Here is a 25,160-nt window from a genome sequence, read left to right as displayed (position 1 = left end):
TTTATAATTACACTGTTATAGAAAATTGGCATTTGCACCACAATACTGGTCTCATTGTATTCCATTTCTGTGACAACTGATTTGAATCTCTCCTTGATTGTTCTAGTAATCTGGCCTGTGTAAGATATGTCACATTCACAAGGAATGTGGTACACACCGAGCTGTCTGGGACCTGTATTGTTTTTAAATTTACAGAGAACACATTTTATTGTTGTTAACAGGAGAAAAATACACTGATGCTATATTTCTGTAGGAGTTCACTGGCCTTTATGGGTACTGGAACAGCATAAGACAGATGAGTAATTCTTGGTTTCTCTGCTCAGTCTCATGTCTGACCCCTTTTTGGGTATTCTTGACTCTGACTGCAACACGCACTCAACTGGACAGTCTGAGTACCTATTCCTTCAGAACAATATTCATACATGTTGTAATTCTCTCCTTGTCTGTAAGTGTATGAGTTCTATGGATCAGAGAGCTCATCCTGATTAAAAGTAGGATCCAGCCCCTTTGGAAGTTGGGACAGTGCATCGGCATTGGCACAACTTGCTTTAGGGTAAATTGTATTTCATTTTTGTATCAAGGCAGAAAAAAGGTCCAATGCTGGAGGCAATGTGCTGCTTTATCAGACACTGTAGCAGAATCATTAAACATTCAAACCAAGTGCACAATGAAGTGGAACTGAGACCTATAAAAGAATACATGAAACTTTTTGAGGCTGTAAATGATGGCAAGCCCTCCCTGCTGAGCAGAGTTGAGTGTTTCTGATGCATAAAGTATTGGACATTAGAAACCATCGTCGTAGTGATGCCAGGTGGTTGCCAGGATGTAAGATAGGCAAACAAGGCACAGAATGTAATTTAGATTTCCCAAAAGGGAACATCCTTGTGGAGCAATTTGTGGAGAGGATGAGCCAATGTGGCCATACCCGGAAAGAATTTCTGAACATAAACCATTTTCCCTAAACATTTTGAGTTATTTCTCATTGGAATGGTGAGGCAGGGTTGTGATAGCAGTGACATGATAATGTAAAGTCTTCACACCATTCCGAGAAACCTGAAACCCCAAATATACAATGGATGCCTTAATAAAAGTGGTAAACAGTAGGTGTCAGTGATAGACTAAGCATTAACAGAAACTCCAAAGTCATCACAAACGCAAACCTGATCACTTGGTTTTTTAACAATCAGAAGAGGGGTTTAGACCATCAATTGGACATATCGGGTTGTATTACCCTCAGCAGTGTCAGTCTGCTCAATTCTGATTTCATTTGATCATGCAAAGCCACACCATAGATTTCAAGAAAATGTGGGCCATAAAATTAGTGGCACTGCCCAACCCATCCAAAGAAAAGAGACAAGAACTCAAAACATACAACTCTTAATTACTGGTAAGGGACCTGGTTGGAAATGAGGTGCACCATGTCTGCAATGGAAAAGCCAAAAGCATTGAAAGCATCAAAACTGAACAAACTGTTGATACCAGCATCATCCGCTACCAGAAAAGTCAAGGAACGAACCGCAGATTTATACACAGTGGGATCTGTAAAAAATGGAGATAAGCTGCTTGTTGTAACTCACTAAACATTCAGTAACCAGAGACAGCACCAGAGATCCAAGTCTGTCTAAGTTTGTGAGTACTTGCACACCAGTCAGTATGAAGTGTTAGTCCTCACTGATGAACAAAACTTATTCTTGATTCTGTATTCTACATGACATAGTGTGAGTGAAGCACTGGGCCTCTGGGACACTGACAGTCACCATGGTTCCAATAAGGCTATGCAGAACCAATCCCCTCATGAGCAGGACCCTCAGTACAAAACAGTACATTTCTCCTACAGTCTGTATCATCAAGGTATGTGTGGACACATAAGCATTGGTGGATTAGAGACGCAACAGGTATTCAGCAGTATTTTCAGAAAATGTTGGCCAGGGATTAGTGAAATGGCTAAAGGAATTAGAGGTGACACTTGATAGAAAAACTGGGACAACATTATGTAATTTGTCAGTTTCTGCTTTTAGTTGGACACTAGATTCAAAGACTGGTTTGAGGATGAGGAAAAGCTAAGATGCTGGATTAAATTTTAGATAGCAGTTAAGAAAACATTTGGTAACTACTAGCAGCAAGTCTATAAAACCAAAGAACAATTGAAGATCAGAGCCTAATAGTTTGAAATGACACTGTCACATATACTGATTGTTTTGGTAATGTGGCATACAATAAATATGAACACAATGGAAACTGACACTGCTTTACACTCATTGAAGGGCACGGAAAAGGGCAGCTATCAAGCAATCCTTTCAAAGGAAGTTGCCACAGCAGTGGCTTCTTATAGGCGTCTCATCTTCAGCCACATCTTCATAAGGGGGAGAAGCTGACAGGTATGCTGACAGGGTAGTAGCCTGCACAGTCAAGGTTGCCTACAAATTTTTGGTAGCAACTGCTCAAGAACATATTTGAGCTCTGCCTCCATGGAAAAGAGAACTGACAAAACAACCAAATAGTCTCAGCGTATAGAAGTTAACGCCACGCTCGTCACCAGTTGTGTTGTAATGCTAGATGCATCCAATAGTGTGGCCATTAAGAGCAAAAGTTTATTTATTTATCCACATTCAATTAAACAACAAACATAAAAACAGTACGATAAGCAGCAGAACACAGTCTGAGAAGGAGTACCAGCTATGACATCTTTATACACACATCACAAAAAGTTTTGCATCACCTCGGTTCTGAGAGTACAGAAAACTGGAATATAGATCAACGTAAACATCATTTCTGCCCTTTTTATTGCTCATAAAAACCACGCATTTCACTTTTGCCTCCATACAGTGTGACCTTCAGAGGTGGTGGTAAAGATTCCTGTAAACATCGGTACCTGTAATATGCAGTAGAACATCCTCTTGCATTGATGCATACCTGTATTTGTTGTGGCATACCATCCACAAGTTCATCAAGGCACTATTGGTCAAGATTGTTCTTCTCCTCAATGGCAATGTGGTGTAGATCTCTCAGAGTGGTCGGTGGGTCATGTCATCCATAAACAGCCCTTTTCAATCCATCCCAGGCATGTTCGATAGGGTTCACGTCTGGAGAACATGCTGGTCACTATAGTTGAGCGATATCGTTATCCTGAAGGAAGTCGTTCATAAGATGTGCATGATGGGGATGCGAAATATAATCCATGAAGACGAATGCCTCGCCAATATGCTGCCGATATGGTTTGCACTATCGGTCAGAGGATGGCATTCATGTATCATACAGGCATTACGGCACCTTCTATGACCACCAGCAGCGTATGTCGGCCACAAATAATGCCACCCCAAAACAGCAGGGAACCTCCACCTTTCTGCACTCGCTGGACAGTGTGTCTAAGGCATTCAGCCTGACTGGGTTGCCTCAAAACACATCTCTGGCGATTGTCTGGTTGATGGCATATGTGGCACTCATCGGTGAAGAAAATGTGATGTCAATCCTGAGCGGTCCATTCGGCATGTTGTGGGCCATTCGGCATGTTGCTGGGTCCATCTGTACCGCGCTGCATGGTGTCGTGGTTGCAAAGTTGGACCTCACCATGGACATCAGAAGTGAAGTTGCTCATCGTGCAGCCTATTACTCACAGTTGAGTCTTAATAGAATGTCCTGTGGCTGCACGAAAAACAATATTCAACATGCTGGCATTGCTGTCAGGGTTCCTCTGAGCCAAAAAATCTGTAGATAGCATTCATACACTGCAGTAGTAGCCCTTGGGTGGCCTCAGCGATGCATGTCATTGACAGTTGCTGTCTCTCTGTATCTCCTCCATAGGACAACATCACTTCGGTTCACTCCTAGACACCTGGACACTTCCCCTGTTGTGAGCCCTTCCTGGCACAAAGTAACAATTCAGACGTGATCACTCCATAGTATTGACCATCTAGGCATGGTTGAACTACAGACAACACAAGCCGTGTACCTGCTTCCTGGTGGAATGACTGGAACTGATTGGCTGTCAGACCCCCTCCGTCTAATAGGCAATGCTCATCCATGATCGTTTACATCTTTGTGCGGGTTTAGTGACATCTGTGAACAGCCAAAGAGACTGTGTTTGTGATGCAATATCCACAGTCAACATCTATCTTCAAGTGTTCTGGGACCTGGGTTGAGGCAGAATTTTTTTTTTATGTGTGTATAATGGGGAGGTGGCGCAGTGGATTTCGTGCCGTGTGCATTGGTCGTGTGATACACCGCAGGCGGCCTCTCTTGGCCAGTCTGCACAGCTGCTGTTGGTGGACTATTTGACATGCAGTGCACTGGCAGCCTGGTGCTGTGGTTCCTATCTATGTGTTGCCTAGACAGTTACAACAATAACACATTGAGGCACTGGTATATGGACTGCCATCTGTTACTTTTAATTTTGTTCTTTGTCTATAATAAACTCGTTTTTTGTGTTTTGGGGTTTACAACATTTGAGTGTGTCACCCTGCTGTCTTACAATGAGTTTAGTACTATGGCTCAAAACAAGAAAAACTGTCCAATAAACACTGGCTCCAAAATGCATACCTTAAGGGCTGTGAGCACTTGTTCAGTATAAGAGATGTGTTTCACAGTAGCAAAGAAGAACAAGTTGTAATAGCTCTGTCTATACTGTCACCTCTCAAAAATTTGGAGAGCAAGGAGCTTGCAGTAGAAGGTATTTGTTCACAGTATCTAAGATGAAGCAGTGCTCATAGATCAAAACATATGCATTTTAGAGCCCTTGCTTACAAGATTTTTATTACTTTAAATGATTGCTCCTGTCATATTTCTGAATATTGGTCATTCCTCCTGGGATAGCCTGTATACAGGGTGAATCACCTAAAGCTTGCACTGCAAATATTGTGGAAATGGTAAGTGCTATTGAAGTGCAGTTTTCAAAGAATTGATTGGTAGTCAAGAGCTCATATTGTTAGTCAGTAAACATAATAATACTTAAAAAGTTTGTTTATGTGCAAATATACAATTTTTAAATGGAACAATGCCTATTGACATTGGCAAACTGAAAGAGGGGTAAATTGGAATGTTAGTGGTGTTTCTAATGCAAGTCATTTACAAGATGCCATATTTTAAGCAGTTTCCACTCTGACACTTTATTGTGCCATTCAACCTGTGTAGTTGCTATGTATGATGTTGTTATGTTTGCTTACAGTGTGGCTGTGTGTTCCTTGAGTGCATTGTGACTTACTAGTTGGTTAGTGTGTGATAATCCAAGCAGTAGGTTGCAAATGAACAACAGGATTTACCAATGCAGAAAAAGCAGACATGCTCATTGAGTATGGAGACTGTAGGAAAACTGCAGTTCATTCTCATATAGTGTATGCAGCAAGATATCCTAATGGATGTCATCCATCTCAACAATTATTTATCAGTTTCTTCAAACAGTTATGCAAAAGTGGTAGTGCAGCATTTAGACAATGTAACAGAAGGATACAAGTGAAGGCAGAAGATGGGGAAATTAATGTTCGTGCTGCTTTTGCAGCTGATCTGCTCCCACTCGATCAGATGAAGAAGTGGCGTGAGTCAGGGAAGTATTCAATGCATTGTTCATTGACATAGGTTCTATCCCTACCACATCTCTCTCCATCAAGCGCTGCAGGGACATGATTATGAGAATCATGTTAACTTCTGTACATGTACATTAAGACAGGATACTCCAGATGTGTCACATATCTCATTTAGTGATGAAGCCAAATTTACCAATCATGGTTAGATAAATGAACAAAACACTCACTGTTGGGCTGTTGACAATCCCTGTTGGCTTCATCAAGTGGAACGGCAGCATCCATGGAGTGTAAACGTGTGGCATGGGATAATGAACCTGTTTTTCATAGGCAGAACACTGAACACGCACAAGTATTGCATTCTCCTAATAGATCATCTTCTACGGAAGCTATAAGACATTTTTCTGCAGACTAGGAAGAACCTGTGATACTAACATGATGGCTATCCAGCCCATAGTGTACAAAGTACTACAGCGTGTTTTGATGAATTGTTTTCAAATCATTGGATTGGATGCACAAGACATGTGTCTTAGCTGGTCATTACCTGGATTTGACACCTGTAGACTCCAGACAGCTGTACATTCCAGGGGGCACAGCTTATATTTGATGACTGCACTATTGATTCACTGTGGACCTGTTTCCTTTGATATAGAAGTACTGATCTGAAAACTATATTTTTCTTTGAAAGTGTGCAACCCAGATGATTTTTATGGTACAGAGGGCTTCAATTTTCTGTTTGAGCATGACTAATGTAGCTGGTAATTTTAAGTGAACTCTTTTTTTCTCCCAATTGGGAATTGTTTTTGTTTTAACTGGCCACCCAAGAGTCAAAATCCCTGAGTTGAATTGAGTACACATCATCTCATTTAATATTTCTTCCTTCTTACTGGCAGACATTGTCTAAATGCTCTCTAGCTAGTGTATTTTTGAATGTGATTATGTTTGTAGATGTTTGTCTCCATTTCTGTTGAATTATTTTTGCAGTTCTTTGAGGATCTACATTTAAGTAATCAATTTGCTGGCCATAATGATCAGATAAGTTGGCTACTGAACTTAATACTTTCTCAGGTTGGCGATTCTTCTGGAAAACCCAGAATTGTCAGCGAATTACATTTTACCTGGAGAAATCAGGGGAATCCCAGGGAATTTAATAAAATCTAAGGGAATTCCACATTTTTATCCAGCATTGAGTTTTATAAATCACAAATTTTAAAATATTTAATATTTCAAAATGTGTTAATTATATAAATATTATTCCACACATTATTGATGTTTAAAAAATGTGGCTAAACTACTGCTAATGGCTGGTGTAAATCTCAGCTGAGAGGGAAACAAAAGACACTATTGAGGCTCCCCCCCCCCCCCCCTTCCCACTCACCATTAATTTATCAGGAGCATCTTGACACCATCTTCCTTCTCACACCCGGAATTCTTACAGATCCCCCATCCCCATCATCCCCACTTCCTTCACTCCAAGTTTGAGTAGTCATCCTGTTTCTTCATCACGTTTGCTAATTATTGCAGAGTCTGTCCTACTGGCAGTGAAATCTGTTATTTTGATGTTTGAAATTACTACATTTGCAAGATTATATGAGTTCAATATATTTGATAATTTTAAATTACTAATATCATAAGAATCTGCATCAGTATTTAAATCATCCAGTATTGTGAGGTCATCTGGCCCAACTTGGCATATCTTATTGAGGCTGTTAAGAAATGATCTATTCTCCATTTCTTGGGCAATAAACACCACGACTTTGTGTTTCAGTCACTGCTTGTGAAGCCTTTATAATGTATCATAGTAGCAGGCAATTCAAGTGAACTTTCTCTACAGTACTGTTCAAGTTTCTTTTAACTTTAGTATGTTGATTAACATGAAGAGCTACCCCAACCTCTTTCTAATGCCACCTACAGTAGCTACTAACTAAGGAATAGCCATTTGATTTAAAGTAACTTGTTTTATCCTGCTTTAAGCCATGATCTGTTATTGCCAGGACATGTGGATTATGTTCATCCATGAAAGCCTGAACAAGTGCAATTTATTTTCTCAGTTTTGTGTGTATAAACACATCAGATGGAATGGCTCTTTCTGCTCATTTTTACACTGTTTGTTATAGCAGGAAGACATATTTCCATGAAACAAAGGGAAGTTTGAGACTTCTTGATATTTCCATTAAAACATTAGTTTGGTACAAGAGGAACTTCTTTCACTATGTGAGTTGTCAGTTCTGCTTAGGGAACTGATGGCTCTTTCTGTATTCAAGAGAGAGATGATTCACCTGGCTTGGAATGTTTTTCTCTTGTGTGACTCGCAGCTGTTGGCTCTAGTGCTGATGGCACTATTGTTATTGATGAGACTGCTGTTTTTGGTATTAATGACATTGTTCCCACACATTGGATTATTCTGTTTTCTTCCTCTCTGTTTGCAATGATTTCATTTACCTCTTTACGTATAAAGTACAAGGTGTTCATAATTAAGGTTCCAGGTTCAAGACACTGTACAAAAAGAGAACCACTGCTCAGAATAATGTCAAATTTGGACAACATATTATTGACGCAGGAGGAAACTTCATGAAACAAAAAATTTTAATGGGAGTTTTGTGAATAGACAGCACTGTAAGCATTGGGATATGCACACCTACAGACATCCAGCACATGGCTGTTCCTCAGTTTGCATCTGTGATGCTCAACATGACTGTCTCCATGAAGGATCACATAGTGCTGGTAAGGTGCCTTTACAAGAACAATAACTGTGCACCACTTGCCCTGCAGAACTGCCAGACACTAATTGATGTGAGAAAGGCATTGGTCTGATGTCTGCTAAGGTTCTGTAGAAAATGATTACAATATTTGAAAAGACGGGTATACTTGCAGACAGGCACAATTAGACACTTATCAGTAAAAGATGCACACACCTACACCCACACACCATTCACATGCACAAGCAAGTACACCTCACACACACACACTAGCTCCAGCATCTAGGGTCGGAATGCTGAGATGCTGGAGTTGGTGGTCGTGTGTGCATGTGGTGTGCTTGCTTGTATGCGTGAATGGTGTGTGTGTCTCATTTACTAACGAAGGTTGTGGCCAAAAGCTTTATGTAATCGTCTTTTAATTGTGCCTGTCTGCAACTGGACATGTCTTCTTTATGGTAAGTAGCAATTCGTCTTTTCCTAATTGTTGATATTCCTACCCGGAGTTTCGACTGTTTGAAAAGACAGGTTTTATTGAGGTGCAATATGGCAAAGGGAGGAAAGCAGTTGATCTGACATCTGGTGAAGATGTGGCCACAGCATTACAGGGAGGGTTGAGCAGTGGTGTGCAGACATGCAGTGCACAAGGAATTGCTCGAATAATGGATGTGCCTATGAGTACAATGCATAAAATCGTCCAAAATATCCTGCACTGATATACATACAAAACCATCCATGTTCAGGAGTTTCTTCCTGCCAAACTGCTAGCAAGACAAATGTTTGTTATAGAATTTTTTGCTCACATGGAAGTGGACAATGAAGAGCCATGGAACATACTGTGGACAGATGAAGCCCAATTCCATCTCAAAGGACATGTCAGTATGCAGAATTGCAGAATATGGGAAACAGAAACTCCACACACCCATCAACTGGTATCACTTCATTCTGCAAAGATGGCCACATGGTGCGAGTTGACAGCATCATTTATTGTAAGGCTGTATTTTTTGAGGAGGTGTGTCTTGCAGGTCTTTTACCTGTAACATCACTGGTAAATGCTAAGGGAGTATTTTGTGCAGCAACGTCATTCCAACCATTCAACAGCCTGGATGTGTGGGTAGGTTCATTTTTATGCACGATGGCACTCGTCTACACATTGCACAGTTACTGAAGTGGCAGCTACCGAGGCACTCCAGGAGTGACAGAATTATCAGCCATCATTTATATATGCCCTGGCCGTCCTTATTACCTGGTCTTAATCTGTGTGACTTCTGGCTGTAGGGTTATCCTAAGGAGGTTGTGTTCAGCACTCCAATTATGAGTGCAGCTGACTTGAAGGTATGCATTGCACAATGCTGTCTCAGTGTGATCCCCAAGACACACTGATTTGTTGTGGAACATGCCGTTTCTTGAATTCAGCTTGTCGTTGAAAACAATGGACAGCAAATTGAACATGTCTTGCACCAGTCTCATAAGAATTAGAAACCAATTTCATTTTGCTTTATATGCAGTCCTTGTCCCAGAACAATTAAAAATTGATGTCATTTTGCTTCTTATGTGGTTTTGGACAATTAAAAGTTGTATTCACTGATTACAAAAACAGGATTTATTCATCAGAATCATAGGAAATACAGCATTCTAATTGTTAGTGTACCATATGGAAGTAGCATACCTTGATGTGTTTCACAATTTGAAGTTTTTATCCATGGTGAAATTTGTAGTAAATGGTATGTGTAAGACTTACTCAAAATTTGTGTGCAATATCCAAAAAATAAATGACCAGTCTTGATACTTATTTGAGAAATTAGAAAGAAGGTAATTTATTTTATTTTACAAAATGTAATTTTTTTCTTGTGAGAAATAAAGTTTATTTGTCATAATTTCTTCTTATTGACAGCCACTAATGTTTTTATTTCCTCTGTCATGTACATCCTATATTTGTGCATCCATTATTTTAAAGTGTCTTTAGAGTTTGAATCTGAATATGTTTCACAAAATTTCTATTTGTTGTTGCTGTTGTGGTCTTCAGTCCTGAGACTGGTTTGATGCAGCTCTCCATGCTACTCTATCCTGTGCAAGCTTCTTCATCTCCCAGTACCTACTGCAACCTACATCCTTCTGAATCTGCTTAGTGTATTCATCTCTTGGTCTCCCTCTATGATTTTTACCCTCCACGCTGCCCTTCAATACTAAATTGGTGATCCCTTGATGCCTCAAAACATGTCCTACCAACCGATCCCTTCTTCTGGTCAAGTTGTGCCACAAACTTCTCTTCTCCCCAATCCTATTCAATACTTCCCCATTAGTTATGTGATCTACCCATCTAATCTTCAACATTCTTCTGTAGCACCACATTTTGAAAGCTTCTATTCTCTTCTTGTCCAAACTAGTTATCATCCATATTTCACTTCCATACATGGCTACACTCCAAACAAATACTTTCAGAAACGACTTCCTGACATTTAAATCTATACTCGATGTTAACAAATTTCTCTTCTTCAGAAATGCTTTCCTTCCCATTGCCAGTCTACATTTTATATCTTCTCTACTTCGACCATCATCAGTTATTTTGCTCCCCAAATAGCAAAACTCCTTTACTACTGTAAGTGTCTCATTTCGTAATCTCATTCCCTCAGCATCACCCGACTTAATTCGACTACATTCCATTATCCTCGTTTTGCTTTTGTTGATGTTCATCTTATACCCTCCTTTCAAGACATTATTCATTCCATTCAACTGCTCTTCCAAGTCCTTTGCTGTCTCTGACAGAATTACAATGTCATCGGCGAACCTCAAAGTTTTTATTTCTTCTCCATGGATTTTAATACCTACTCCAAATTTTTCTTTTGTTTCCTTTACTGCTTTCTCAATATACAGATTGAATAACATCGGGGAGAGGCTACAACCCTGTCTCACTCCCTTCCCAACCACTGCTTCCCTCTCATGCCCCTCAACTCTTATAACTGCCATTTGGCTTCTGTACAAATTGTAAATAGCCTTTCATTCCCTGTATTTTACCCCTGCCACATTCACAATGTGAAAGAGAGTATTCCAGTCAACAAGCTTTCTCTATGTCTACAAATGCTAGAAACGTAGGTTTGCCTTTCCTTAGTCTAGATTCCAAGATAAGTCATAGGGTCAGTATTGCCTCACATGTTCCAATATTTCTACGGAATCCAAACTGATCTTCCCCGAGGTCAGCTTCTACTAGTTTTTCCATTTGTCTGTAGAGAATTTGCGTTAGTATTTTGCAGCCGTGACTTACTAAACTGATAGTTCAGTACTTTTCACATCTGTCAACACCTGCTTTGTTTGGAATTGGAATTATTATATTCTTCTTGAAGTCTGAGGGTATTTCGCCTGTCTCATACATCTTGCTCAGCAGATGGTAGAGTTTTGTCAGGACTGGCTCTCCCAAGGCCATCAGTAGTTCTGATGGAATGTTGTCTACTCCCGGGGCCTTGTTTCGACTCAGGTCTTTCAGTGCTCTGTCAAACTTTTCACGCAGTATCGTATCTCCCATTTCATCTTCATCTACATCCTCTTCCATTTCCATAATATTGTCCTGAAGTACATCGCCCTTGTATAGACCCTCTATTACTCCTTTCACCTTTCTGCTTTTCCTTCTTTGCCTAGAACTGGGTTTCCATCTGAGCTCTTGATGTTCATACAAGTGGTTCTCTTATTTCGAAAGGTCTCTTTAATTTTCCTGTAGGCAGTATCTATCTTACCCCTAGTGAGATAAGCCTCTACATCCTTACCTTTGTCCTCTAGCCATCCCTGCTTAGCCATTTTGCACTTCCTGTCAATATCATTTTTGAGACATTTGTACTCCTTTTTGCCTGCTTCATTTACTGCATTTTTATATTTTCTCCTTTCATCAATTAAATTCAATATTTCTTCTGTTACCCACGGATTTCTACTAGCCCTCGTCTTTGTACCTACTTTATCCTCTGCTGCCTTCACTACTTCATCCCTCAAAGCTACCCATTCTTCTTCTATTGTATTTCTTTCCCCCATTCCTGTCAATTGTTCTCTTATGCTCTCCCTGAAACTCTGTACAACCTCTGGTTTAGTCAGTTTATCCAGGTCCCATCTCCTTAAGTTCCCACCGTTTTGCAGTTTCTTCAGTTTTAATCTGCAGATCATAACCAATAGATTGTGGTCAGAGTCCACATCTGCCACTGGAAATGTCTTACAATTTGAAACCTGGTTCCTAAATCTCTGTCGTACCATTATATAATCTATCTGATACCTTTTAGTATCTCCAGGGTTCTTCCATGTATACAACCTTCTTTCATGGTTCTTGAACCAAGTGTTAGCTATGATTAATTTGTGCTCTGTGCAAAATTCTACCATGCGGCTTCCTCTTTCATTTCTTAGCCCCAATCCATATTCACCTACTACATTTCCTTCTCTCCCTTTTCCTACACTCGAATTCCAGTCACTCATGACTATTAAATTTTCGTCCCCCTTCACTATCTCAATAATTTCTTTTATTTCAGCATACATTTCTTCAATTTCTTCGTCATCTGCAGATCTAGTTGGCATATAAACTTGTACTACTGTAGTAGGTGTGGGTTTCGTATCTATCTTGGCCACAATAATGCGTTCACTATGCTGTTTGTAGTAGCTTACCCGCATTCCAATTTTCCTATTCATTATTAAACCTACTCCTGCATTACCCCTATTTGATTTTGTGTTTATAACCCTGTAGTCACCTGACCAGAAGTCTTGTTCCTCCTGCCACCAAACTTCACTAATTCCCACTGTATCTAACTTTAACCTGTCCATTTCCCTTTTTAAATTTTCTAACCCACCTGCCCGATTAAGTGATCTGTCATTCCACGCTCCGATCCGTAGAATGCCAGTTTTCTTTCACCTGATAACGACATCCTCTTGAGTAGTCCCTGCCTGGAGATCCGAATGGGGGACTATTCTACCTCCGGAATATTTTACCCAAGAGGATGCCATCATCATTTATCCATACAGTAAAACTGCATGCCCTCGGGAAAAATTATGGCCGTAGTTTCCCCTTGCTTTCAGCCGTTCGCAGTACCAGCACAGCAAGGCCGTTTTGGTTATTGTTACAAGGCCGTATCAGTCAATCATACAGAATGTTGCCCTTGCAACTACTGAAAAGGCTGCTGCCCCTCTCCTCTTCAGGAACCACATGTTTGTCTGGCCTCTCAACAGATACCACTCCGTTGTGGTTGCACCTACGGTACGGCTATCTGTATCGCTGAGGCACCCAAGCCTCCCCACCAACGGCAAGGTCCATGATCCATTTTACATGTTTTTTTATCTTTGTACCTTCCACATCATAATAAACCGGGAATTTGAATTTGTTTGATCATGGAAGTAAACCTTCCTGCATCAGGTGTGTATAAAGTGTATGCAGCAATATACAGTAAGTAGTAATAGCAGACAGGCACATGAACAAAACACACAAACACACACACAGAATTACTAGCTTTCGCAACCGATGGTTGCTTCTTCAGGAAGGAGAGGGAAAGACGAAAGGATGTGGGTTTTAAGGGAGAGGGTAAGGAGTCATTCCAATCCCGGGAGCGGAAAGACTTCCCTTAGGGGGAAAAAAGGACAGGTGTACACATTGTGTGGATGGATATGTGTGTGAGTGTGTGTGTGTGTGCGAGTGTACACCTGTCCTTTTTTTCCCCTAAGGGAAGTCTTTCCGTTCCCGGGATTGGAATGACTCCTTACCCTCTCCCTTAAAACCCACATCCTTTCGTCTTTCCCTCTCCTTCCTGAAGAAGCAACCATCGGTTGCGAAAGCTAGTAATTCTGTGTGTGTGTTTGTGTGTTTTGTTCATGTGCCTGTCTGCCAGCGCTTTCCCGCTTGGTAAGTCTTGGAATCTTTGTTTTTAATATATTTTTCCCATGTGGAAGTTTCTTTCTATTTTATTTACATCATCAGTAAGTAGTAATAGTTCCATCATAGAAAAAAAGTTGCTATGATGACATTTCTGTAAATTTGGCATCATTACTGCGTGAATGAGTGTCACTGGTAAAATTAAAAACATGTGTCATTAACCCTTTATTGTACAAATTATCTGGTTATCATGATGGAAGGGTTGAAAATTCCTACCTAGGAAGCAGAAGCATCCAATGTAAAGCTGCCTAACATGTAGTAACACTGTATATCTACACATGCATCTCCAGAGATACTGTGCAAATCACTGTGAAGTGGATGAAGAGGGTATTTCCCACTGTACCACCTACAAGAGGTGGACACAAATATGCAAACATTAAACAACATATTGCTGTGCTTATTATGATGTAGGAAAACAGCCTGCATTCAAAACAACTTCCAGTTATCTCAGAACTGATAAATACATGTCATTTATAGTTCTCAATGGAATATTATACCATTCTTCCTGAAAAACAGTGGCAATTTCAGGTAATGATGATGGAGGTGGATAGTTATGAGACACCCTTCTCTCCAAAGTAGCACAAATGCTCAGTAATATTGGTATCTGGTGACTGTGGCGGTCAGTGAAGTCACAGCAATTCTTCTTTGTGCTCCAACAATTCTTCCTTATGCTCACAAAATCAGTCTTGTAGGAAGAAAGCTGTGTGAACAGGGGTGCTTCTGTCTTGGAGCACAGCATCACCATTGGTGAACAATTATTAAATCATGGGATGAACTTGATCAACCAAAATGGCCTCATAATCCATGGCAAATAATGTAGCCTTGCAGAGTAACAATGGTGCCCTGGAATACCACACTATGGCTACCTCCATCATCACCAAATCTCTGCCATGTTCACTGCTGGCAGCCAGATGTAAGCTCAGCGAGAATTTGGAAACCTGACCAAATAAATGACTTCTTTCCATTGTGCCATAGTCCAGGTTAAATGGCTTTGGCACTACATTTTCCTGTTACAGGCATTTACATCACTGATATGTGATTTTGTAATTTCAGATCACCCTACAGTTCTCAGCTGGTGGAGTTCCCTTTGTGTTGTATTTTTGCTGACAGTGTTCATGAGTTCTACAATTACTTTCATAGTTGTCGTCCTCTTGTTTTTCATCACAGTCACCTTCAGTGACCATCTGCCATTATCACTTGATGCACAATTTCATCTCCATTATAACTTAGTGAATGATGTTTTTCCACTTTCTCCATATGCAGGACAAATCTTTGACATGGTGTCTCTCCAAACAGCAAACACTTCAGCTACCTTGGTTATGGAAGTACCCACCGTGTGAGCACCAACAAATTGCCCACGTTTGAATTCATTTACCTCTGACATAATGCACTCACAACTACACAGAACACTGTTCTGACCACAACTGACACTTGCAATGTACTGAGGCCATTGCTGTTCATAGTCAGATACGACCACGCCACCTGCAGCCTCCACTAGCATCTGCATCTGCATTAGTGTTGTTCAAGCACGCATTCCTTGCGATGTTTCAAGGTTCCCCTTCTTCTTGACATCCATGGAACAGGATGAATGAATGAATTAATTACATTGGTCCCAATATGTGTGATGTATACATAATCAACATTTATAAAATATCGAGACATCTAAAATGCTACACATGCAAATATAAAGAAACTGGTTTATACTGCTGTACTAAAATAGATGAAGTGTAATTTACCTTTTAAATCACCTCTCGGGTATTCTATTGAAATGTACACAATGAACTATTGTGGCTTCTTATAAATTAATTGCTTAATAACTGATTCAGCAAACAAAAATGTTTTTATGTAATTGACATATTGGCTGCCCATACCAGCAGCACAGAATATTGCTGAAATAAACTAATATGCATATTTCAGTTGTTTACATGTATATGGGAAACAGTTCTCAATGTTGGTCATAAATAAGTCCAAGAAACTACACCATTTATCAACTAAAAAGGACTTTATTATTAATTAATGCAATATTGTACCTTATTATTACAGCCACTTCATCCTCTCTTTTCATTTTGGTGATACTCCATATGTGATCTATATTTGCTAGTTCAAAACTAGTTTCCTTATGAATTATGTATAATTTCTCTTCATATTCAGTGATTTTAAGTCTCTGCTTAACTGAAGTACACTGAAGAGTCCTGAAAAGCATGTATATTATGTTATTGGATAGAGAAAAACTCCACTCGCCAAGTGGCAGCAGGAAAACACACATATAAAGGTATTAAAATTTGCACATTTTTGGAGCCAGTGGCTGATAGGTGGGTTGAAGGGGAAGGGAGAGGGATGAAGGAAAAGGAGAGGTGATCTTTAGGAAATGGAGAGGGTTTGGAAAAGTCACTCAGTGTGCCAGGTCAAGGGAGACATATCAGATGGGATGAGAAAGAAAGACTGAGTGTTGAGGACTGCACTGTTTGAGATTTGAAAATCTGAGAGCTTAGTGGTGCAAGATAGGATAGTATGCAAGACAGAATTCATTCCCTAAGCACCATGCATTAGATAATAAGAGCAGAAAGCCCTTATGTGTGTTCTGCTGCTGCCAATGTGTGAGTAGATTTTTGTCTATACAGTTAAATTCTATTTTCAAAAATTGATTCTTTACAAAAGTTTATATGATTTTCATAGTTTTTGCTTAATTTGATTTACACATAAGATACAAAACAAATTCATCACTATAGGTACTGAATTACATTATCTTTGCTACATGTTTCAGCATATTGTGTTCATACTAACAGGATTGCTAGCTTATATCATTCCTGACACATCACGGACAGTGAGGCAACTACAGCAAAGAGAGAGACTAGTAATAATGGAAAGACTTGCTAGTATCTCTAGACAAGGGAGAGAAGAAAACAACACACAGTCATAGCAGCAGAAACTATTATGTGAGTGATATAAAATTTTCAGTGTTGATGGCTGACCAAATCTAAAGAAACTTAATGAAGTTAACTACAGTCTATCTGTTGTTACTTTTCAGAGCACTAAATCTTTATGATCTCTGAATTTTGCCTCTAGGTATAATATAGATAAAAGCATAATATATTATTAATTTTATTAAGTAGTTTCAACAAGTCTTTTGATCTCTCTTCTTCTAAACACACAAAGAATATTTTCAGAATTAATATTTGTCTCTGCAGCACAGTGTGCCTGTTTTGAAACTTCCTGACAGATTAAAAATGTGTGCCTGGCCACAATTCAAACTCAAAATCTAGTCTTTTCATGTGCAACTGAGCACACAGTTTTAATTTGTTAGCAAGTCCCAGAACAGCACATGCTCTACTACAGATTGAAATATTCTTCTGGAAATAAAACCAAAATCTGTGGGTAGGCCAACTGTGTGTAATATCCTTTCTTCCATGAGTGCTGATCTATGTCTACTGTTGAGGTATGCAGGAGAGCTTCATATATGAATGAGTGAATGAGGAATTGGCGATGTAGCAGATTGGAATGAGTAGAATTGTAATTGTGAGAAAGGTACATGAAATGAGTGCTCAGAAGTGCTTGTTAAAAGAATGACAGAAATTATCTTGACGAATACTTGTTAAAAGAATGACTGAAAATATCTTGAGGAATACTTGCAACTGTTTCCTGTAATGAAATAAAACACCAACAAGCTAATGAAGATAGATTATGTCAAAAATGACTGCAGTTGGCAAGTGAAAAAAGTATATATGAACACTATTTCATGTTCTTTGAGTATTAGAAATTTCTTAACTAAAAATAAAAAACTTTTATCGTCATAATAAAATGAAGAGGAAATGGATCTCATGTAAATTTTTGTACAAAATAGAACATAACTGGAAAATAATAGATATTGAACAAATATAAGTGGGGACATGCAAGCTACTACCACACGAATTTGGAAATAGTGCAGACATGCAAAGTAATTCTATGCCAGTGTAGATGATACAAATTAGGTAACTTCTAATCTTGACCAATAGAGGAATAATGTATGTGTAATAGCACCATAAACAGTGATTCACTCTGAATATTTTGAGACAAATTATACGAAGATATTACACAGGAGGTGCATAAAGTAGACCATTTAGATTCACAATTAATTTCTCTCCTAAATATTATTCTGTAGTGTCTCTGTCCTTCATTTCCCTAAATTCAAAGAAAAATGAGGTGGGGGAGTGGAGATTCAGTTGGAAGATGTACAGGTGGTGAGAGGATATTGTTGATAAGTGGGGTAAAAATGTTATGTGAGAAAGAGGATCAGTCATGAAAAATTTCACTTAGTATCACATGAAATATATTGTTCATGTATGAAAATAAAGATTGAGAACTGCCAAAAATGAAGAAAATATTGAACAACAGAAGAGTCTAAGAATAGAAAAAAATAATAGACAACAGACAGAAAAACACTTCATCATTGAGCTTGATTGGTGAAAGTGATCTAGATCATGCTGCGAAAAAAGTATTTTACATTTACTTTTTTTTCCAAAGATATTCAGTCATACTGCAAGTTTATGGTTGACATTCTGGTACTGAAAGCAGAACACACTCAATTTGGTGTATCCCAAGTGACCTATTCATCAGTGAAGCCAATGTTGCCAGTGATGGGATTGTTGATGATTGAGAGATACACTTCATTTAAATTTGTATGTAGCTAGAGTACTCAGCTGGTCTCAAAAACAACATTTGGGCCATTATAACAAAACAAAAGAATGCTCCATAGTTTAATTGAATTATGAATGGGTATTCCAAGAGGATGAAGAAAATGGTAAGCATGGTAAACACTATCTCAGGAATGAAATCAGAAGAACATTAATTTTTTAGCAGTTTTTGTGTGCTGTCTATGATACATACAATACAATTCTTATAACTATGCAGAACTTACTGTTTATGCATGTAATGACTAATTTGCTAAGATATTAAAGCTCACTCCATCTTTCTGAAATTGTAATGTAATCCTTTATACCAACTGATAGCACAAAGAGCAGCTAAAGAAGTTCTGTTTTCATTATGAAGATACAAACATCTGTGGAAAAAAATTGGAAATTTGAAAAGGAGACAACAATATGATAGAGGGATGGGAAATTTAAACGCAGAAAAATACAATTTCATTTCTTCACTCTGGACTGAGTATTCATCTGGCACCCACTTTGAAACTGTCAAGAATTTCAAGCTTAGTAGCTTCACAGGAAATGTCTTACCTACTTAAACGTTACTGAAATCCAACTCTATGCAATTGAGGGAAAAAATTGACTGTGAGAAAGGAGGCAGTTGATAGAATAAAAGTATTGGCTGTAGTGGCTCACTCTCTTGATTCTTGTTTCAAGCATATACCTACTAAGAGAAAATTGAGGAATGAAAAATTTATACATCCATGAGTCTAAGTAAATGATATTATTAAACTTCACATTATAAAAAAGAAAATTTTATAATTTTTGTGTATTTACTTATTTCATATCCTGGTGATCCATGTTGCGAATATATGACAGGATATGGAACAACTCAGTTTTACAATCTGTTGTGCTTATTACAAAACTATCTATGGTGTTAAATATTTAGTACTAACCAATTTCATATTAAATTTTGTACAACATAGGTTATAATGTAGAAAAATACAGTATTTATATATGCTTCCAATAGCAAATAAATATGCACACAGATAAGGTTGTGGGATTGTATATGAGTATTATAGATACATGATTACTGTAAGTTATGGTTTAGGGACTTTTCTATGATGCAGAATGACTCTTGCATTGTAAACTACCTTGAGTTTTTTTTAAGATAAGAGTGAGATAGCTCATCATCCACTAGAGGCGGAGAGGGTGATCATGGTGTCATTATAGCGACTATGGTTACAAAGTTAATAAATCAGTTAAGAAGGCTGGGAGAGTATTTCTGTTAGGAAGAGCAGATAAGCAGTTGTTAGTCTCCCATTTCGACAGTGAACTGACATCTCTTAGTTCCAGTAAGATAGACATAAAGAAATCACAAGCAAAGTTTAAACAGGTTGTAAATTTTGGTCAGGTGATCTACATGCTTTGTGAGTGGATTAAGGATGGAAAAGATCCACCACAGTGTAACAACAAAAATTTGGGAAATGATGAGAAAGCAAGAACTGTTGCAGTCTCAGTTCAAATGAGGAGGCACAAATTGAAACAAGCAAAGGTTAACAGAGATTCATGTGTCTGTGACAGCATGTATGTGTGGAGCATACAACAACTATCATATCATACTTTATCAAAAGATCTGGCTGAGAACCCACGAAAATTCTGGTCATGCATAAAATTGCTAAGTGGGTCTAAAGCTTCCATCCAGTCACTCATTGAACAGTCTGGTGTAGCAGGTGAAGACTGCAAAATGAAAGCCAATGTTTTAAATCTCACATTTAAGAAATCGTTCACATAGGAGAATCATACAAATATACTGTTGTTTGACCATCAAACATACTCCCAAATAGATGATATAGCAATAAACAACCTTGGCATAGTGAAACAACTGAAAGAGTTGAAAACAAATAAGTTACCAGGTATGGATAGACTCCCATTTTGGTTTCACAAAGAGTACTCTTTGGCATCATCACCTACTTGGATTGCATTTGTCATGATTCTCTTGCCCAGAGCCAAGTCCCAAATCACAGGTGCCACCTGTGTATAAGAAGGGTAAAAGAACAGACCCCAGAAATACATACCAACACCCTTAAAATTGGTTTTCTGAAGAACCCTTGAACATATTCTCAGTTCAAATGTAATAAATTTTTTTGAGACTCAAAAGCTTATATTGATGAAAGCGAAGCTCATGCAAAACTCAGCTTGCCCTTTTCTCATAAGATAAACTGTGGACTATGGATGAACGGCAATAGGTAGATTCCATATTTCTAGATTTCCAGAAAGCATTTGACACAGTGCCCCACTGCAGACTATTAATGAAGATATGAGCATATGGAGTGGGGCACCAGATACATGAGTGGCTCAAAGACTTCTTAAGTAATAGAACCCACATGTTGTCTCCGATGGTGAGTGTTCATCAGAGACAAGGGTATGATCAGGTATGCCCCAAGCAAGTGCGATAGGACTACTATTATTTCCTGTACACATAAATGATCTGGCAGGGTGGGCAGCAACTTGCTGTTGTTTGCAAATGATGCTGAGGTGTACGGGAAGATGTCGAAGTTGAGTGACTGTAGGAGGCCACAGTATGACTTAGACAAAATCTCTAGTTGATGTAATGAATGGCACTTAGTTTTAATTGTAGACAACTGTTAAGTTAAAGTGGGTAATGCAGATACTGCATTACTAGTGTCCTGATTGATACATTCACATAGTTTAAATATCTGGGCACACTTTTGCTGAACAATATTAAATAGAACAAGCATATGGGGATTGTGGTAGGGAAGGCAAATGATCAACTTCAGTCTATTTGTAGGATTTTGGGAGAGCATAGTTGATCTGTAAAGGAGACAACATGTAGGATGCTAGCGTGACCTATTCTTGACTACTGCTTGAGTGTTGGGGATCTGTACAAAGTTGAATTAGAGGAAGCTGTTCAGAGGCAGGTTGCTAGACTTGTTATCAGTAGGTTTTAACAACACATAAGTGTTACAGAGATGCTTTAAGAACTCAGATGGGAATCCTTGTAGGAAATGTGACATTCTTTTCAAGGTACACTGCTGAGAAAATTGAGAGAACTGTCACTTGAAGCTGACTACAGAATAATTCTACTGCTGCCAATACACATTTAGTGTAAGATGAAAAGAAAATTTTATTATACAAGAAAAGAGTATTTGTATCATGACTCACAGTACACCACAAACACACTGTAGACCATAGAATATATTTTAAAATTCCTGGAAATGATCAGTAAAAATCACTGTAATTTTGAAACCAACTCTAGCTACGATAATCGCAATACAAGGCGTTATAAACACTCCCACATTCCCATGTAGCAAAAACCAGAAGTCAGACTCATATGAGCCATTTAGGAATAAGGCTTTTAAATGCACTTTGATCCCAGATTAAATAGTTGGAAGACAAAAGTAAATTCAAGCATGAAGTAAAAAAATACCTTTGGATAAATGCTTCTACAGTGTCAGTGAATATCAGGCTCAGACAAGAAGTTGAAACTTTTACTTGCTTTCCACAATTTTAATGAATTCAAATTTATTTTCAAATTATGAAATACATACAAAAATTCTGTTAAATGCCCCCAATACATTCTTTTTATAAAGCCTAGTTAATGCTGTACATATGTTTGTGATGAGTATGTATTTTTGTGTACTAAATGTTTCTTCTCTATTTATGTACTGTGGGTATGTAATTTGCTTTGCTTGTTTGTTATGTTATGTATTGTTATCATGTGTTAAATGTGAACAGTCAAATGAGAAATCCTATATCACATGTGTGGTATTTTGGATGATCAATTAAAAAACAGAAGACTTTTTTTGGGATAAATGATCATCTGAATGGATGTTCCAGCAGCTGGGATAAAAGGTGAAATAAAAAATTTAGATACAAATATAAATGTTCCTAAATGTTTGTACTGTAAGAATATCACAGCAAAATGTACAGTATGTATCAAGTAATGTAGACATGAGAGAAGTACTTCAAGCAGCAGAACCACCACATATATTTATTATGATAGAACGTGAGCTAAAACAAAAACAAAAATTGGTTTTGACAACATACAGAAATATGGAAAACTAGTTTACTTCTGCAGATGTCAACATAAAGGTGGAGGAGTTGCAGTTTATGTACCCAATGAAATGAGGGATTGCATTCCATGGAGAGTGGATAACTACACAAAAATGGCACTTGAATTAGCAGCAATACAAACTATGGTCAAAGGGGAACAAAAGTGTTTGATATTAGGGATATTCTGATCACTAAACAATCACATAAATGGTTTTGTAAAGGAGCTAGAAGTTCTGTTAGACAAGGCTGTCAGACAATTCACATACATGATAGTAGCAGCTGATCTAAATATTAACACAATGAAAGAAAGCTGTTTTAGAAGGAATTTGAGTGAGCTAATCAACACTTATGATCTAAATTTAGTAGTAAATAGTTCCACAAGATGCAGTAAAGAGACAGAGACATTAATAGATCATGTAATTACCAATATGCCATAATACATACAAGAAGTGCAGGTCATAAACACAGCCATTTCTTTCCACCTTGGGATATTATTCTAGCTACCAGATAAGATAATAATGCCAGAAAAAAATCTTTAAAGGGCTGTGGCAAAAAAAGCAAGTAAACCTTCAAAGACTACAAAGATTAATGTGATGTAAGACAGGAGTGGTCAATACCTTACAGCATATGTAAGTAAGGGATGGGAGTAATTCCCCAAAACATTATCCTGTTACATAGATCTTACATGTTCATTAGCATGTAGTAATACAAATGATAAGTGCAATAAAAATTGGGTCACAGCAGGTGTAAAAATGAAGAAGGAAGAGCTAAAACTATCTATGAACAATCTCGGCTAAATCCAACACAAGCTGACAGTGATGTCTACAGTGACCAGAAGACACCATACAAGAAATAGATAAAAGAACCCAAATTAAATTACTACATAAACGAAATTGCAGCTTCTAATAATATAACAATGTCCATATGGCATTGAAGGTAAAAACATGAAAAACAGTGGGAACATGACTACACAGAAAAATGGGAAGGAAATCAGGATACTAGAGAAGTCAGCAATGTTTTAAATCAACACTATGTTGATGTAGTGGACAAAATAATGAAGCAAAATTCTCCTATCACAAAATGCATACAAGGTACTGCTCATGTGACAAAATGTTTGTTCCTTCTCCCAACAAATGAACTTGAATTAGTGAAAATAATACACTGGTTAAAAACAAAAAATAGTAAGGAACTAGATGGTATCCCTACTAAACTAATGAAATGCTGATTGCACTGGGTGGTAAAGCCTCTGACTTTGCTTATAAACTTAGCAGTGGAGAAGGAATATTCCTGACATGTTTAAAAAAGCACAAAGTGATCCCTATTTCCAAAGGAGGCAGGAAGGAAGATCCAGGAAATAACTGACAAATAACTATTACAGGTGCCTGATATAAATTAATAGAAAGTGTAATTAAAGACAGAATGCTACATTTTATAGAAAAATGCAGTACTTTGAATGGTGCCAACATGGATTTAAGAAAAGTAGATCCACCAATACAACAACTGCTGAATTTATAGCATTTGTAACTAAGGCACTAGACAAAAGAGAAAAGTTTGTGGTACATTTCTTGATGTTTTTAAAGCTTTGGACTGCCTGTGTCACGACATATTATTAGAAAAGCTTAAATGTTGTGGTATAAGGGGGAAAGCAGCTGCTATCATAAAATCACTCATGTAAAATGGTGAACAGTGTGTAGAAATAAAACAGAATGCGAACAGTACTGTCACAAATATCTATTCAAATTTTGAGTTTGTTAAATATAGAGTGCCTCAAGGATCAGTGCTTTGTCACTGCTTTTTATTTTCTATGTGAATGATATGCCTGAAATAGTTGGTGGAAACACTGACATGTATACTGATGATGCTTCATTTGATATAAGTGGCATTTCACAGATGACCTACTAAAGCAAGCTCTTCTAAATAGGGAAGCCATGAACAATTATTACAAAGGAAATAATTGTCTTATAAATGTAAACAAAACCACATACATACAAATAATCACAAACAAAATAGATAATTGAATAATATTGATATCAAGCTTGGAGACTTGGATCTAAAAGAGGCAGAAACTTATAAATTCCTGAAAAGCAGATAGGTACTTGACATTAGAGAACATGGAAATAATATTTTGAATAAGTGAGTTCAGGTAAATTTATAGTGATACAAATCTCAACTACAATAAACACACAAGCACTACTATCAATGTACTATGGTGTAGTTCATTCAAAAATTTCATATGCTGTCCTGGTATGGGAAAATTTTGTAAATGTGTACATATAAAGAGTAGTAAGGCTACAAAAGAAGGTTGTAATATGCATAACAAAATTATCTTCTAAAAATTCCTGCATAAATAAATTCAGAGAACTAA

The 25,160-nt window shown here is 38.0% G+C and overlaps 1 protein-coding gene across 3 annotated transcripts in view; it reads left to right on the top strand.

Moving 5' to 3' along the window:
• The window catches only part of LOC126284207 (anoctamin-5-like), a 333,989-nt gene that overhangs the window by 301,150 nt on the left and 7,679 nt on the right, over positions 1 to 25,160 (top strand). For all 3 annotated transcript variants that reach the window (XM_049982972.1, XM_049982973.1, XM_049982974.1), the window contains one exon: positions 16,864 to 17,035. In XM_049982972.1, coding sequence (XP_049838929.1) covers positions 16,864 to 17,019 — 156 coding nt within the window. In that variant the 3' untranslated portion in view covers positions 17,020 to 17,035. The remainder of the gene's footprint in view (positions 1 to 16,863; positions 17,036 to 25,160) is intronic.

The sequence above is a fragment of the Schistocerca gregaria genome, chromosome 8, assembly GCF_023897955.1.
Source record: "Schistocerca gregaria isolate iqSchGreg1 chromosome 8, iqSchGreg1.2, whole genome shotgun sequence".
NCBI classification, from domain to species: Eukaryota; Metazoa; Arthropoda; class Insecta; order Orthoptera; family Acrididae; genus Schistocerca; species Schistocerca gregaria.
The sequence above is the reverse complement of the archived record's forward strand: the minus strand, read 5'-3'. Positions and strand labels throughout refer to the sequence as shown.